The sequence below is a fragment of the Sitodiplosis mosellana genome, unplaced genomic scaffold (genome assembly GCF_009176505.1).
Source record: "Sitodiplosis mosellana isolate CC-2019 unplaced genomic scaffold, AAFC_SMos_1.0 Smas_scaffold_6165, whole genome shotgun sequence".
NCBI lineage: Eukaryota > Metazoa > Arthropoda > Insecta > Diptera > Cecidomyiidae > Sitodiplosis > Sitodiplosis mosellana.
Genome location: NW_022601406.1, coordinates 783,073 through 799,223, shown reverse-complemented (window position 1 = coordinate 799,223; position 16,151 = coordinate 783,073). Strand labels below are relative to the sequence as shown.

Sequence of the window (16,151 nt, the reverse complement as noted above, 5' to 3'; positions counted from 1 at the left end):
AATTTTAATTATAAATCTTGATTCAGAACACCTCTGTTGCTCAGAATGTGTTGTCTAGCGGATTGTAAAATACTTACATGCATGCTGTACTCCCATTCTCATTTGTTTAACATTTCCGATTTGTATAAGGTTTGTGAACGCCTTTACGAGTTATAATACCACCTATATAGTGAAAACACAAAGAAAAATTGACAAAAACACAATAGTTTGTTATCACTTCTTTCATTTTTTTTTATTTTCTCCCTGAAAAAGGAACAATTTTGTAAGCATATTTGTTGTATTTGTAAAAAATATGTAGTAATTTGCAAGTTCTCGCCATCCAATTTAGCTGAAGAAAGAAGCAGCCGTGAACTGATGTTGCTACTGAAAAGGATTTCATATAAAATGGTTTCTATCATTTTCCTTTTAATACGACCTGTTTTTTCCACGTCTAACATACAATAGTAGTATATAGATTTTTCGTTTGAAGAAAGGCAATTGTAATGCTATATCGTTTAATAATTCATTTTAGACCAGTTTCGATAAAATTCAAACAACTCCTGATAACATTTTTTTTCGATTATTTCCATAAAATATTTATGTGCTAGTAACAAATAATAATAATAATAGATTCAATTGATTTGAAAATTTTCGTGAAATTGAACTGCACTGAACACGAATTTGTTGTTGTTGTTGTTGTTTTCGTTCATTTTGTGAAAACAAAATTTTGGCTATGGATTTCTCGATAAAGGTTACTGATGTGAAAATATATCTTGTTAATTTAGTTGCATTCTAAAGAAGGACGTGACTCTGCACTGAAAGCTGTAGACTTTCCGTATTAAAATCGTACCATTAGTCTACTCAGTCACAGTCTTCTTTTGAATCTTTGTGTTTTGCGTGGATCTTTATTTTTTACTTTAAATTTGGTGATGCATATTATTCAAATAACATAAAGCACATTAAACATTCAACGATAAATGCATCAACGTTTCTTTTTCTTTTCATTTTTTTCCCTCTTAAATACTAGCTTGATTAGATGCATCTAGATGTGTTGATAAAAACACCATCCGCCATTTGACGTCAATCCATCTTAAGTTGGTCGGGTCAGATTGAGCTTGCCCAATAAATTGGCGGCTTCAACGCCAGCATTGTTCTGAGCGTTGATGGTGGCATCATGAATTTTCTGCAATTGAAAAGAATCATCATGAAATTTATTAGATAACGACTTCTCAATTGATTTCAATGAAATCACTTCTATGAGTTGGCAATTTGATTCGAATGATATACCTTTTCAAGATCTTCGCGAGTTGCATCAGCATAGGCATTAGCATCCTTGACTTTCTGGTCAACAACACCGCTCATAGATTTCAATCCAGAGTCAAAGGTCTATTTCAATGGAATTGAACCAATAAGAAAAGTTAATAAGAAAAATCAAATTTCCATTAAGAATTCTAACGAAAATTGTAAATGAAAATGTATAAAACTTAAAAAAAAAAACGATGGCAAAAATAAAGTTTTGAGCCACATAAAATGTATGGTTCTACCATCTTTTGCGAATGAAAAATGTGCATAATAAATCAATTGAGTTACATTTTCGGCTTGTTTCAATTTCTCATCGACGATGCTTTCAGCGGCTTTGCTACCTGCAGCAATAGCTTCAGTGGCAGCACCCTTTGCATGATCAAAGAGAGTGCCACCAGTTGCTTTAGCTCGTTCAGCCAACGACGATGCATCGCCTGCCAAGGCATTTAAATCCTGTTTGGTCTTGTCAAGCGCATCGGCACCATTGCTGATTGATGCGTTCACATCATCAGCTGGAAAAATTGCGATTTGTTTCAAATTAATTCAAAGTATTTAAAAAAAAAAAAATAACGACGAGAAGAATATTTCTCTTCTTTATAAACATTTCTGTGTGTTTGCTAATGTACCTAAAACGCATACTTCCAATATAATGCCACTATGCGCGATATATAATATGCGTTTCAGACTACCATTGTTCCATTTCATATCGAAAAAGAATTTCTGAGATTTTGAAAAAATTGATAGTTTTGAATAGCATTTTATTGCTCAAATCCAACTTACATGCCCCGCTCAAAATGCCGCTTGCTTCATTTTTCGTTTCATCAATAGCTTCTCCTGCTTTCTTGGCTTGTTCTTCAGCATAGGCTTGAGCTTCTGAAGCTTTTTCGGTAGCTAAGTCTCCAACTTCCTTCTTTTTACGTTCAAAGAGGTTGCTCGTTTTTTCGCCAATATTTTTCAAGGCAGCTAAGCAAACAAACAAACAAAAACAGCCCACAAATCGGGTACATTTTAAATTCATATAACAAATTATTCAATCTATTAATAACGAACACACTAACACAACAAAATTGCGATGTAGAAATAAAAAAAATTAATACTTATTATGAATTGAGCATGCATTATGTGGATACTACTAAGATTTGGTTTGTCACAATAAAAATGATTGTATTATTAGGTGCGACCCAAATTCAGAACAGAGTGAACTAGCGCATTGTATATATATATATATTTAAAATAGATCATGCCATGAAAAAGATGTATGATATAATTGCGATGACAAGTTCAAGATGTTCCTGAGAAAAAAAAACAGTCAAAAATGGAGACAAGCAAAATTTTGGAGAAAGATTTGCAACATCAAACAAAGCCCTTGAAAATCAGAACAGAATTCACAAGATCGATAAAATTGTATATCAATATTAGTCGTCAACAATTAGTGGTAAATTCGAAAAAAACGCCCAGTTAGTTAAGATTTCCATGTAGAATAAGCATTGACATTTCGATGCTTTGACACAAGATGATGTTGTTCGAAATGCCATAGAAATGAATACGAAACAGAAAATTCCCAAAGATGTGTGTGATTTTGCGGCCAAAGCAGATTATCAAAACCGAGAGATAGTCGTTATTTTTGTGTGTGTGTGTGTGTGTGTTTTCAAGCGATTTTCAAAGGGTGGGGTGAACGTGTTGAGCCAAGAAAACAGCAATACTTTTTATTGTTTGTTGTCCACTTACATATCTAAAAACGGCCAATTTTTGGAATGATTTTTTGGACGACACAGGAATTTTTAACAACTGCACATCGTGATGGAGGGGAAGATGATTTTATCTAATATCATTACTTCAAAATCAAGTGGCAAAACAATTTCAAACCAATGCCGCATAGATTTTCAATTCGCGACAACGAATACAGGATTGAAAAAAAAAACAACTAGACCGAAAAAATGCTTTGAATTCGAATCGTTCTGCCATTTTTTTTTTTGGTTTTGCCCAGTAATGAAATTCGTCTCACTTTTCTTTGTCGATCACAATGATCAGATATATAAATATATATTTAATGATTATTCGGTTCATTACATTACAAATATTAGTAGAAATTTGAAAAAAAACGCCTGGACGCTCTTAAAAACAATTCCGCACAATGGGTGTTAGATTTAACAGTTGCTTCATATTTTTTTTCAATCAACAAAGATTTTTGTTTTTTACACATTAAAAAAAAATGGGGAGACAGAGAATATATATAATAGAAAATGACGATATCAAATGTTAAATTCTATTCGAATCGTTTGAAAAGCGCCTTTGAAGTAGCATCACCTGCTGATGTCACTCCCGAATTGATTGCATCACCAGTTGTTTCCGCTGTTAAGTTTTTTTTTTATGTGGCCGTGGTAATTTTTGTTTGCGCGAAGAATTAAAAGGATTAAAATTTTGATTTTTTTCAATGACAAATCTTGATAAATGACACAACTCATGGCTCACCAGCATCATAAGCTGCTAATTTTGTTCGGTTCCAGGCAGATTCACTTTTATCGCCGATCGTATCAATTGCGTCTTCAACACTATCTTCACACTCTTTTCCAAGTGCCGCCGTTTCTTTAGCTTTATATTTTGTTGTTGTTTGTTTGTATTTTGAAGAAGAAAAAAAAAGTACATGTAGTAAAATTGCAATTCCGTGCTGTGTAATTTTCACACGTTTTTATTGATCGTTTACCTAAGAAATGAGCCGATTGTTCGGCACTTTTCAATGTTTCATTTGTCTTCTGTTTGGTTTTCGAGCCAACTTCTTTTGTGACATTCTTTGTGTCTTCCCATGCACCTTGTGCTTTGTCAGACACTGAGTCGGCCACTTGATCCGTTTTCGATTTTGTGCTTTCGAATGCCGATGTTGTGGTATCTTTGAATTTACGGAACAAATTGCCCGTGGTTTCTGCGCCCGACGAAGCAATCGATGCGGCAAATCCCTTGGTGTCTAGAAGAATGTGACGAGTTTTTTTTTCTTTCGTTTCAACTCAAAATAATTTCAACTGATTTGGGTTTTGGTATTTGAAATATGGACGCTTTTGTTCAACTCGAAGCGATACTTTTGAGCGGAGAAGTGATCTCATAGAAGAAGAGTGTAAAAAAGCGAAGAAGAAAATTTCTTCTGCAACAATCAAACCAAGTATATTCTACAGTGATTGTTCAAAAGCGTCCAATGTTTTCAAAAAAAAACACCAAACGACTACATCAGTCAAATTATTGAGAGTTATCCAATTACAAAATATCGCTAACCTTCCCATGCTTGCCCCGTTTTTTCAGTACCGGCAGAAACAACATTTTTCGTTCCTTCGTAGACATTTGAGGCGGTAGTTTTTGTTCCTTCGGTCACATAAGCAGCTGCATTTGCCGTTCCTTCAACAACATTTACTGCTGTGTTCTTTGTGCCTTGAGCAATTGATGAGGCCGTATTTTTAGTTCCATCCCAAACATTGTGCGCAACTTCCGATGTCTTATCGCCAACGACGTGAACGGCTTTGCCGGTTTGATCAAAGGCGCTATGAGCAACATTTCCAGTGGTCTCAATGGTTGTGCCTACAGCGCTTTTTGTGCCATCAACGATTGCTCCAGTGGTTTTGGCTGCTTTGTCACCGATCGATGAGGCAAAGTCCTTGGTACCTACGAATTTTGTTATTTTTCAACCGTTTTTCTTTCTATCCAATTTGTTCGATTTCCGGTGCTCGTGGTTCGTTTTCAGTAATTTCATTCGGGCGTTTCATTAGGTTTTGATTTTCAGATCGGAAAATGTTTAAAATCTTTTGGAAAAGTTTCTAATGTTCTGATCAAATTTTACTTTGTAACTCCAAATTCAGAAAAAATGCCGAAAAATTCGTCGAACAAACCGAATTTGAATGAATTCATTGAAAGAATCGAACCAATGAGCGTGATACTACCTTCCCATGCCTGTCCGGTCTTTTCAGTACCGGCAGCAACAACATTTTTTGTTCCATCAGCCACACTTGAGGCGGCAATTTTCGTTCCCTCAAAAACGTTGGATGCCACATTCTTGGTTCCTTCAGCGACACTTCCAACAGCATGTTTAGTTCCTTCATAAGCACCTGTGGCTACGTTCTTCGTTCCAGCAGCTACATATGTGGCTGCATTTACTGTTCCTTCAGCCACCGTTGAGGCAGCGTTTTTCGTTCCTTCGGCAACGTTTGAAGCGGCATTTTTAGTTCCCTCAAAAACGTTGGATGCCACATTCTTGGTTCCTTCAGCGACACTTCCAACAGCATGTTTAGTTCCTTCAAAAGCACCCGTGGCTACGTTCTTTGTGCCTTCGGCAACGTTGGACGCAGCATTTTTAGTTCCATCATAAATGTTTGATGTAACATTTTTAGTTCCATCCCAAACATTGTGTGCAACTTCCGATGTCTTATCACCAACGGTGTGAATGGCTTTGCCAGTTTGATCGTATGCACCATGGGCCAATTTGCTGGTCGTATCAACGGTTGTGTTAACGGCGCTCTTCGTTCCATCAACAATTGCTCCTGATGTTTCGTATGCTTTGTGTCCGATATTTGAGGCGATATTCTTGGTTCCTAAATCGAAATGATGGTTTTAATCAAATTCAATGCCACAAATTCAATTGATCCGTTCATTCTGATATTTGGTATTCCATAATTTGCTCTATCCCCTTATGATTATTTTAGTGCATTTAAAAAAAAATCGCGATTTTTGAATCCAAATTCAGAACGAATGTCCAATTCCCATTCAATGTACTACCTTCCCATGCTTGTTCAGTTTTTTCAGCACCAGCAGCGGCAATGTTCTTCGTTCCCTCGGCAACACTACCAACGGCATTCTTAGTTCCTTCATAAGCACCGGTGGCTACGTTCTTCGTTCCTTCGGCAACGTATGTGGCTGCATTTACCGTTCCTTCAGCCACAGTCGTAGCAGCGTTTTTCGTTCCCTCAGCCACAGAGGATGCTGCATTTTTTGTGCCTTCGGCAAGTGATGAGGCCGTATTTTTAGTTCCATCCCAAACATTGTGTGCAACTTCCGATGTTTTATCGCTAACGGTGTGGATTGCCTTGCCGGTTTGATCATAAGCGCTGTGAGCCACCTTTCCAGTTGTCTCAATGGTTGTGTTCACTGCACCTTTTGTTCCCTCAACAATTACTTCACCGGTTTGATATGCTTTTCCTCCAATGTTCGAGGCAACGTTCTTAGTGCCTACAATTGATTCCAAAATCGACGTTAGTTTTCAAGTCGCGATGACAATTTTTGTACAATATTTTTGGTTATTTCAAATCTCTGCTCAAATATCGCGAGGTTAGAAGGAAGCTACATAAGCTTTCTATGAAGTCTCTTTTGAAGCGGAAAAAAAATGAAAATTCGAAAGAAAATATCGATTTGAGAGAAGAAGATTTTTGATTAACACGACGAAAGCCACGCATTCGAGAGAGGAATTGTTGAAAACAACCAAAATATTGGGTAAAATTTGGCATTTAGTGACGCTCAATACCTTCCCATGCTTGTCCGGTTTTTTCAGCACCAGCAGCGGCAATGTTCTTCGTTCCCTCAGCAACACTACCAACGGCATGCTTAGTTCCTTCATAAGCACCGGTGGCTACGTTCTTTGTTCCTTCAGTGACGGTTGAGGCGGCGTTTTTCGTTCCCTCCGCAACATTCGAAGCGGCCTGTTTCGTTCCTTCGGCAACTGATGAGGCGGTCGTTTTGGTTCCATCCCAAACATTTTGTGCCACTTTGCTAGTGGTGTCAACGGTAGTGTTCAAAGTGCTCTTCGTTCCATCCACAATGGTATCGGTGGTTTTGGCCGCTTTGTCACTGACGCATGAGGCTAAGTTCTTCGTGCCTATATAATTGTTTATTCAAACGTTGAAGAATCCATTAATTCGTTCATTTTGCGGATATAATTTTGCAATCAGGCAAAAGACATTCGGAATGGCGCCATGGTGTTCACACATGAAAATATGCGGCGACGAGAAATTTTATCATAAGTTGAACATTCAAAATTGTGTATTGAAGAATCCAAAAATGAAGCACCATTCAAATGATCTTTTGCCATGCAAAATGACATCCTCAAAACAAACAAACGTTAGATCCAACTGTGAATACCTTCCCAAGCTTTGCCGGCAACGTTTGACGATTTTTCAGCCGTATTCTTTATGATCGACGAGGTGGTATCTTTTGTTGCTTCAGCAACACTGCCAACGGCCGATGTTGTTTTTTCGGCCAATGTATTCGTCACCTTCTCTGTTTTACTGGCAACCGTTCCAATGGTCGACGAAGCGGCATCTTTCGTGGATTTCCATGCCGTTTCACCCTTCTTCAATAGTTTGTCTAATGATCGAAAACACACAGATAATTCATTCAATAACGACCAATTCGCATGGGGACAAACAAATACTCAATTTTAACAACAACAATGTTCGGTTTTTTTTTTCTTCAGAAATTTTGCGTTTGTCGACTAAGCTGCTTTCTTTTGAAAATCATTAATTGTTGTGATGATAGAGAGAGACAATAGGCGCAAGACAGAGTAATTAATAATAGTAACCTGTATTTTCTCCAATTTCATTGGCATCATTTTTCAAGTCATTTTTCAAACTGACAGCCGCATCTTCAGTTTGATCGGCAAAATCTTGGGCATTTTGTTCGGCGGTATTTTTCTTGCGACGAAACAGATTGACCGTTCGTTCACCGAAATTTCGAAGCGACGCTACAAAGAAACATAATTGATTACAAAATGCCCGATTCAAGTGTGTTTTTGTGTGTGTTTTTGGGGGGTGGTTGCTATCCATCGAAATGGTGTGTGAAGTCGGTCGATTCATCATCAATTATTTAAGTGGAAAACTCACACACACACATCATAAAGTGTTCCACGGTGAAGGACAGGGGCCTTAACATCATAGCAAGCGATAAATACATGAATAATTCTTTTTTTTTCGTTGAAGTACTTAACGTCGACCACAGAACATACCAGAAAAATCAATGCATTCCCATTTTTGTTTCATGCCATGCTGACGTATAAAACGTTTTGTGTTAGAAACACGATTCGAGCTGAAAATTTAACGACAAACCATTTTCAAATGCACATGCATACATCTACCTTTCGTTTTCTTCTTTGCTCTTGTCACTCAGACAAGTGTATTTACAAACAAGAATGATATAAGATCTTATTCATGGACTACTGGGATGAGGAAAGGATGGTTTTTAGGGTGCAAAATATGGCAAATCAAGTGTGGTATAGTCTAGACACGTTTTGGGATCAGTGCTTGATGTGAAACATTCGAATAAACATTTGAATTGGACGTTAAGACATGTGAATACACAATTCTCCAATGGTCTCTATGGGTACTTTGGAAAAAATGACACAAATTTCCGTATTTTCTACTACTCTCAGTATATTTTCTACTGTTTCTTTTTTACACCGTCGTCGCCGTTTTTGTTCTTTTTTTTCGTTTCCCAATGGAGAAACGTTCGAGGTAAACCAATGTGACGCTTAATATTTCACATCAAGACGTCCAAACATTACGACCGGAGCAGTAAATACAGTGAATGAAAGAAAAGAACACAAAAACGGACTCTATATTTAAATTTAACTAGCTACTGAAAATGCAGTTGTGCATAGTTCTTTTTTTTGGTGGTTGTTGTTGTTGCAAATGTTTGATGGGTCTCGTGTGCAACAGAAAAGGGTGCTTACTATTTGTATGCATAAAATTTTGTGGTCTAATAAAAATGGAAAAACGCTTGTAAAATGTTTGCCTTCTCATATATTTTCTTTTCTTCTTTCCGTTCAATACTCACAAACATCTAAAGGTGAAGCGATTTAGTAAGTTTTTTTTTTCGTCGTTCGTAATGAACATCGATTTTCCATTAAGTCAAGCAAAAAAGTAGATGAGAGAAAAAAGTTGTTTGTTAGTTGTTTGTCTAATCGATGCATTTTTTCTGCTTCTTATTTCTACGATGACGATAGATCAGAATGGATTAAGTTGTAAAGTGTCGCAATTCATTTCAAACTGGAATGAAGGTATGTTTATGTGTGAAAAAAAAACCGACGCCAGACAAATCAGAGACATTTGTATTTAAAATTTAGTTACAGAAAAAACAAAAAAAAAGATAAGAGAATAGGTTCTCCCTTTCAAGCACATGCACAAGTTGAAACAATCACACAGACTGTTTACATTGTTCAATCAATCACACCGAAGACAGAAATATTCATTTGATTTAAATTTTGTGACAAAGAATGCGAGAAAAAGCACTTCTTTTCTCTCGTAACAAAATGAAGTCGAAAAAAGGCGCTTCTTATCTGTTTACATGAAATTTGTAGATTTTTGGGTGGGGAATAGAGGGAAAAAACGGAATGACAATTGAACCGTTGCGACAAACAAATTCCCTCAGAATATTTTACACGGCCGTAGCCAGCACAAATTTCTTGGATGAGCGGAGAGAATTTCTCGGTGAGCGCAGCAAAATTTGATGATTATGAAAATGTCATTAATTTTGAAAATCGATTCTGTCTAGAGTAAAAGCCACAAATAATCAAATAATGTATAAAATGTGATTTTATAGAGATCCCAGCCCTTTGGAATTTTATTCCTTTTATTCCAAAAACGCTTCATTCACAGATTCACACTATATCACGGTGAAACACGTGATTTGTAATTTCTAGCGAATCGTCAAGATTCTTAATCCCATCAGATTCAATTTAGTGTCTGTAATAATTTGAAATTGTTATTGGTATTGTATTGCTTGAACTTTATAATATGCCACGTCAGAACTAACATATCAATTTAAGACAACGGTTTACACTGTGTTGATGTTGTCAATTTGATGCAGAAATTTCTTGAAAAACCAATACACACCACAGCCATTGTAAATTAGTTATTATCAATAGGAAAATAACTCAAACGATTCGCTAGAAATTACGTATCTACAGAAATATAGATTTTCAGTATTCAGTTAGAAAATCGTACTATAATTAGAGAAATTAGGACATTTTTCAATATAGTTGACCAATTACTTTTGCATTGATGTGGTCAAAATGTTTTTACTTTAATCATCATTCTCTGTTGTCATTTGTATCGCCGTACTCGTAACTCATGTTGTTGGTTTTGTATTGCCTTAACCCGTACGTAACTTGCCTTAACCTGTACTGATTTTCATTTTACGTACGGGTTAAGGCAATACAAAACCAACAACACTTTAATCATCATATTTGGCTTCAGTTATGTTGGTTAAGTGTAATAAAAATATAATTTGTGTAATGTTCAAATGAAAAAAAATTAGTTGCGAGCGGAGCGAGCAAAATTGTTCAGAGGATTCTTAATTACAGCGAAAACTATAGCTAAAATAATTTTGGGAGTCGAGCATTTTTAGGTGAGCTCAAATAATTTTTGGGTGAGCTGAGCACCCAAGCGTATGGCTGAATACGGCCGTGATATTTTAGTTTCAAAGTGCAACATGAAATATTTTTTTATTTAGAGTTTACAACAACAACTCCATATGAAAAAAAACTTTATGTTGCACTTCAAAACTAAAAAATTCTGAGGGAGTTTGTTTGTCGCAATGGTTCAAATATGATGTAGACAGGGGAGATTGAATGAGCGATGCGCTCAAGTCACTTCTTCTTCGGTCACAAGTTCACAAATCATACAGCAGATAAAGGTCATAAAAAATACAGATAAAATGGTTTTTTTTCGGTTCGTCTCAAATCATGCAAATGCAAATCACGAACAAATGAACGAACAGCAGAAGAAAAAACGCTTCGCTCCGCTCTGCGTTCTTGAGTTCTTAGTTATTTAATCTATTTTGTTGTTTCACAACAAACTATTTTTTGGCGCACTACATGAAGTGTATTTCATCAAAGTAACTTTGAAGTAATATATTTATTTTCAAAATCAATCACAAAATCTTGATTTTATTCCTTTTTCGAAATATACTGCCTTTGGTTTAAATTAAATAAATAATATGAGCATGGAATCGAAAGTCACTTTAATTCTGTTCAAGACCCAGAAAATACTGTACGAAAAATTAATGTAATTTTTAAAAAACATTTGATAATAAAAATTTGGTTGGCGCTTTGAGATGTTGTGCACTTATTTGTCGTTAGTTCACCTGTTTTAAATTAAATAAAAAATATGAGCATAAAATTCAAATTCACCATAATTTGTTTCAACACTCAAAAAGTATCTAGGAAAAAACAAAAAGCAGATTAGTAGCTCTACATTTCATGTAATGCTAAAAATGCGGCGATGATCAAGAATATTCCGTCATTTGTGCTTGCCCGCACATCGAAAGATAGTTTTGATTAGACGTTACCTTCGTCGTGCGTTCTTTCGACAACATTCAATGCTTGAATTTACTCTCGTTCGGCTCGTTACGAGAGCGAGAGCGTAATGCGACACAGACATCACAGAGTCAAAAGGTCAATTAAAATTGACCCATAAATTAGAGTAAGTGAGATATGCTCAATACCAAATGATATCTTGATCGCCGATGCCACATAGAACATACACACGAAATTGTGTGTTCATCTGCATCGCTCGCCGCGGAATTTTCGAATAAATTATTTTATTTTTTTTATTTTTTTTTCCGTTGTTTTCGGACGAGTCTCAAAGCAGGCGAAACAAAATGCGACGTCGATTCAAAGACAAGGTGCATGACGTCATCATATCAACGCGCTGTTCGGTTGTATCATTCAATTCAGTGTGCAAATGCGACGCAAAAAATAACGTTTCAATAGATGAACGCTGTGAATCCAGTTTCTTTGGTTAATTTTTTTGAATGATTGGCTCACCAAAAAACAATACAGCAACAAATTCGAAATTGGTTCGGTTAGAATGTTAGGAAGAAATTATGTGTATATGTTTTTTATGTACGGGCCATCGCTCTCTCTTGCTTCAACGAAAACAACAACAATAGAAAATCCGACCGAAAAATTTCGCTTCAAGTGGATTAGAGTTTGCATTTCGCAACGAGGATTGTTTACGGATAAAAATGTAAAAATAGCACCGAAATAAATAGCCAACGAAATGAAAGAAAAAAGAATGCGAAACAAGAGATGCGATGAGGAGGTTTGAGAGCGCCGCCGTTCGAGAAGCGCACATTGAAAAGTGACATCACGCATTGGGCGAGTGTCAGAATGACGTGTAGTGTGTGTGTGTGTGTGTCTATAATCATGAGCGCAATATACACTTGTTGTTGTTGTCGGTTTGCGTTTCGTGTGATTTCATTATTTTATTACTGTTGCCGATGGGATATCTCTACATCTGCCTTGAATCAATCATTCTATCGGTCCGATCGAAGTGGAAAATTAAAAGGCTGCGAGCAAGCGAGCGTGTGTCGGTGGGTTATTATTGAAATTCAATAAAATCGACGAAGAAAAACAATCCGATGCAGATGATGATGTGCCATTGATAAAATATTCAATAGGACAACGTGGCCAATTGTCTGTTCTCTCTCTCTCGGGTGGCCACGAAAAAGATGGAGAATTGGAGATAAATACCAACCATCCAATCCATTTCTGCCCCCCTCCTGACTGAGAACTTTACTATCGGAGAGAGCGACACCGAAATACCATGAACAACACAGTTGATATACCATATTGATTAGTTTCACAAGTGCTGGTCTACATGTTTAAGGTCATGGTCAATATGCATGTGTTGGTTATACGCTTGGAAATATACATTCGATTATAATTATTATGATTGTTGTGTTTTTCTTCTACTTTTATATTTTGTACATACAAGGGCACACATCAGCATGCATATATAGGCACCGTTTGGTACCGTGGTTCATTCCGCTACGCACTTACAATCTTAATCGGTTATAAATGTACAGTGTTCGGTATTTTGTTTACGGCCTAGCGTTTTTTTTAATGAAGAATTGGCAACAGAAAAAAACAAGACCGCAGATCATCGCTTCGCTCCGCTCTGCGTTCTTAAAGCTTGTAAATTTAACGGGTTTAAAAAAATTTGATGTTTCTCATCAAATTAGTATCGTAAGCACTACATGGAATATAGTTTTAATCGTAGTATACTTTTTGTATGCAAATCATTCTAATATTGTCAAAAATAATCAAATAAATTTATATGATGATATTGTATTCTTCAATTATTGTTTTAATGTACGTTCAATGTGAATGATCATTGTACATTATTTCACATTGGCAACGAAAAAAGTGTCAAATATTTTTTTTCGAGTTATCTCAAAATTGAATTACATGAACATGATATTATTTCATTTTTGCAATTTGGCGTAATTGCTGTATTTGAAATAAAAAATATAGATATTAAAGTGAATTAGTTTACGGTCCAAAAAAAATGGCCTAAAAAGTCTTAAAATTTTCTCGGAACAAAAAAAAAGAACAACTACAGTAGCCAACATTCCATGTAGTGCTAAAAATGAACACACTCGTTTCCTACTTTTTACAAAAACAGTAGAACTAAAAAAAAAAACAAAAAATATGAAACCAACAACAGTAACTGCACACCGAACGCTTATCTAAAATTCATGTTCTGGTTGCCCTTTTTCCCACCATTCAAAGCCAAAACAAAACACCAAATGTAAATTGAAAATAAAAGAAAAAAACAAGCAAAACCGTGACCGTTTCTCATTCTTTTCGCATTTGTTTCGTTTCTTCTCTGTTCCGCGCACGAGAGAAACCGAGCAAATTATATACATTCAGGTACGCACGACGTAAAAAGTCAAAATAATAAGAGGAAAAAAAACTTAGGAAGGAAAAAAATGAGTAATAGAGTCAAATTCAATTACATCGATTGAATCAAGTCAAATTATTCGTAGAACAGAACAACTGAGCTCTCACTCACTCACTCACGATGGTGGCGGTAATGTTGGCGATGGTAATAGTGGGTTGTGGGTACTCTTTATTGACGAAAATCAACCTTACCTGTAAATGAGCTGAACATTTTGGTCGGCAAGTGTTGTTTCTAATGGGTATATCCAATTACAATGACGGGAAACAGAAAAAAAACGCTTTTGTTCCAATTGATTTCCAAGTGTTGTGTGTGTGTGTGTGTGTGTGTTGACGATTTGATTCGATTCTCTGAAAAGTGTTTAACACACAACAAAAAAAGTAGAACAAATAGAACCAATAAACACTACTGAATTAAAGACAAAAATTGTATTTGTTTTTTTTCCGTTCTGAATGCAATAAAAACTAAATCTGCAGCGACAAGTAATAAATACGAGCAATTATAATTTTCATTCTTCTTCTTCTTTTTTTCTCCCGTATTGTTGTTGCGGATTTTTAAATATGTGTGAGTGCTGCTCAAAAACGACCGGAATGCTTTTGCAATGAACAACAATAATGAATAAAAAGAATAACGATTTTTCAAACGATTGCGTCGTTCCGCGTTCACATCGATTCACTTCGCAACATAAGAGCACCTATTTGACTCACGATGTTATTTTTGAATACTTTTTCTTTGTCGTGTTTTTTTTTCTCTTCTTATTCTCCTCATTTTTTACTTCTATTCTCTATTCTTGTTTCACGTTCCGGCCACCCGAACGATATTGATGCTCGGTGTCTGTGAGTCGCAGTGTTCAATCTGTGATCGATTTAACGATTGAGAAATTCTTTATCATATTTTTGTTCTATCGTGTGTTTCTACTGACTGGTAATCAAATTAATTTTCGGTTTTTATGAAGACGACGCAGAAAAAAGGAGCAAAATCAAAAGCCAAATCAATATCACTTCATTTTGGGCTGATTTGTTTTTTTTTTCTAGTCGACGACAATATCTACAACAATTTTTTTCCATCATTTCTGTTCGTTGCATTCTTCAAGATTGAATCTCGAAAATGAGATCGAGTCAAATCGATGCACAAAAAGAATTGATGAAGATAATTTTATTTGAATTTGCGATTTCGGTGGCTTTTCTTTCGTCACTTACGTCGATAAGGATTTTTTTTGTCTTGTTCGTTGGTTTTGAGTCCGTGTTTTTTTTACATCTTTGAAAGAGCTTAAGCTTTTCGATATGTTTCGAGAAAATATTTGCGCGACTCGGGCGACAGAGCGAGAGGAGAGGGGAAAGAAAGAAAAATCTGTCATTTGATTTATTGCAAAATCGTTAATCGAAACGAAAGTACAAGAAGATTTTTGTCTGTTTTGTCAAAAGTGAAGAGAAAGAACGCAAGTAAAAGGGTAGAAGTAGTCGAAAGAAGAAAAAAAAACGACGGAAAAATCGACAAAAACAACTGAACTGAAATATATTCGGTTTGCCTCACCGCACTCTAGCTCACCAGAATAACAACAATGAAAAAAAAAACACAACAAATATCTGTCTCTCTGTGATTTTGGTTATTATTCGACGTTCGCACTCGTTAAACTAACAGCTTTAACACAGAATGAAAACAATCCGTTTGATTTGAATATAGGAGAACGGGATCTTCTCTCTCACGTCGCGCGATTACTGGTGTACCACACCACAGTATGTTTAACACACACTTGTATGTAATACTTTTGTACGGTTTGTTTCTACACTTTGGTATGTTATTTTACTTCGTTCTTCTCTTTTTTTCTCTCTCTCTCTCTCTCTCTCTCTCTCTCTCTCTCTCTTGCTATATTTCAATGGACTTGCTGCTACTGCTGCTGCCGCCGTTCTGCCGTTGCTGTTGTTGTTGTTGTTGTCGTCGTCGTTGTCGTTGAAATGTGTATCGGCATTCCATGTGCTTGTGTGTGAAACGCGCTGTTTTCTTCTGTTTCTATTCTTGCCGTGCGGTTGTTGCTAATACTTTTCCGTGGTGTGTCGTCGCCGTTTCACGGAACGTGTATCCAAAGTATTAAATCGGTAGTGGCGAGCGCGCGAGCGTTGTTCAGTTGAACATTCGCGCGCGATGCGGTTGAAACGCACT

The 16,151-nt window shown here is 36.2% G+C and overlaps 1 protein-coding gene across 12 annotated transcripts; it reads right to left on the bottom strand.

Moving 5' to 3' along the window:
• Positions 1-206: 206 nt before the first annotated feature.
• Positions 207-16,148, bottom strand: LOC129574756 (perilipin-4). Of its 12 annotated transcripts, none has more exons than XM_055457190.1 (16): positions 15,525-15,730; positions 14,186-14,341; positions 7,832-7,993; positions 7,393-7,617; positions 6,779-7,129; positions 6,037-6,486; positions 5,494-5,852; positions 5,205-5,460; positions 4,546-4,929; positions 3,986-4,243; positions 3,754-3,873; positions 3,589-3,633; positions 2,062-2,244; positions 1,570-1,793; positions 1,267-1,365; positions 207-1,162 (listed from the first exon to the last, which is right to left on the bottom strand). In XM_055457190.1, exons 2-16 carry the CDS (start codon positions 14,202-14,204, stop codon positions 1,070-1,072), a joined length of 3,228 nt encoding a protein of 1,075 aa, XP_055313165.1. In that variant the 5' UTR covers positions 14,205-14,341; positions 15,525-15,730; the 3' UTR covers positions 207-1,069. The 12 variants fall into 12 exon arrangements, with proteins under 12 accessions (XP_055313165.1, XP_055313164.1, XP_055313162.1 ...); XM_055457189.1 differs by lacking the exon at positions 15,525-15,730 and adding exons at positions 14,699-14,846; positions 15,191-15,501 and having other exon boundaries at positions 5,205-5,852; XM_055457187.1 differs by having other exon boundaries at positions 5,205-5,852; positions 15,191-16,148.
• Between the last annotated feature and the right edge of the window lie 3 nt (positions 16,149-16,151).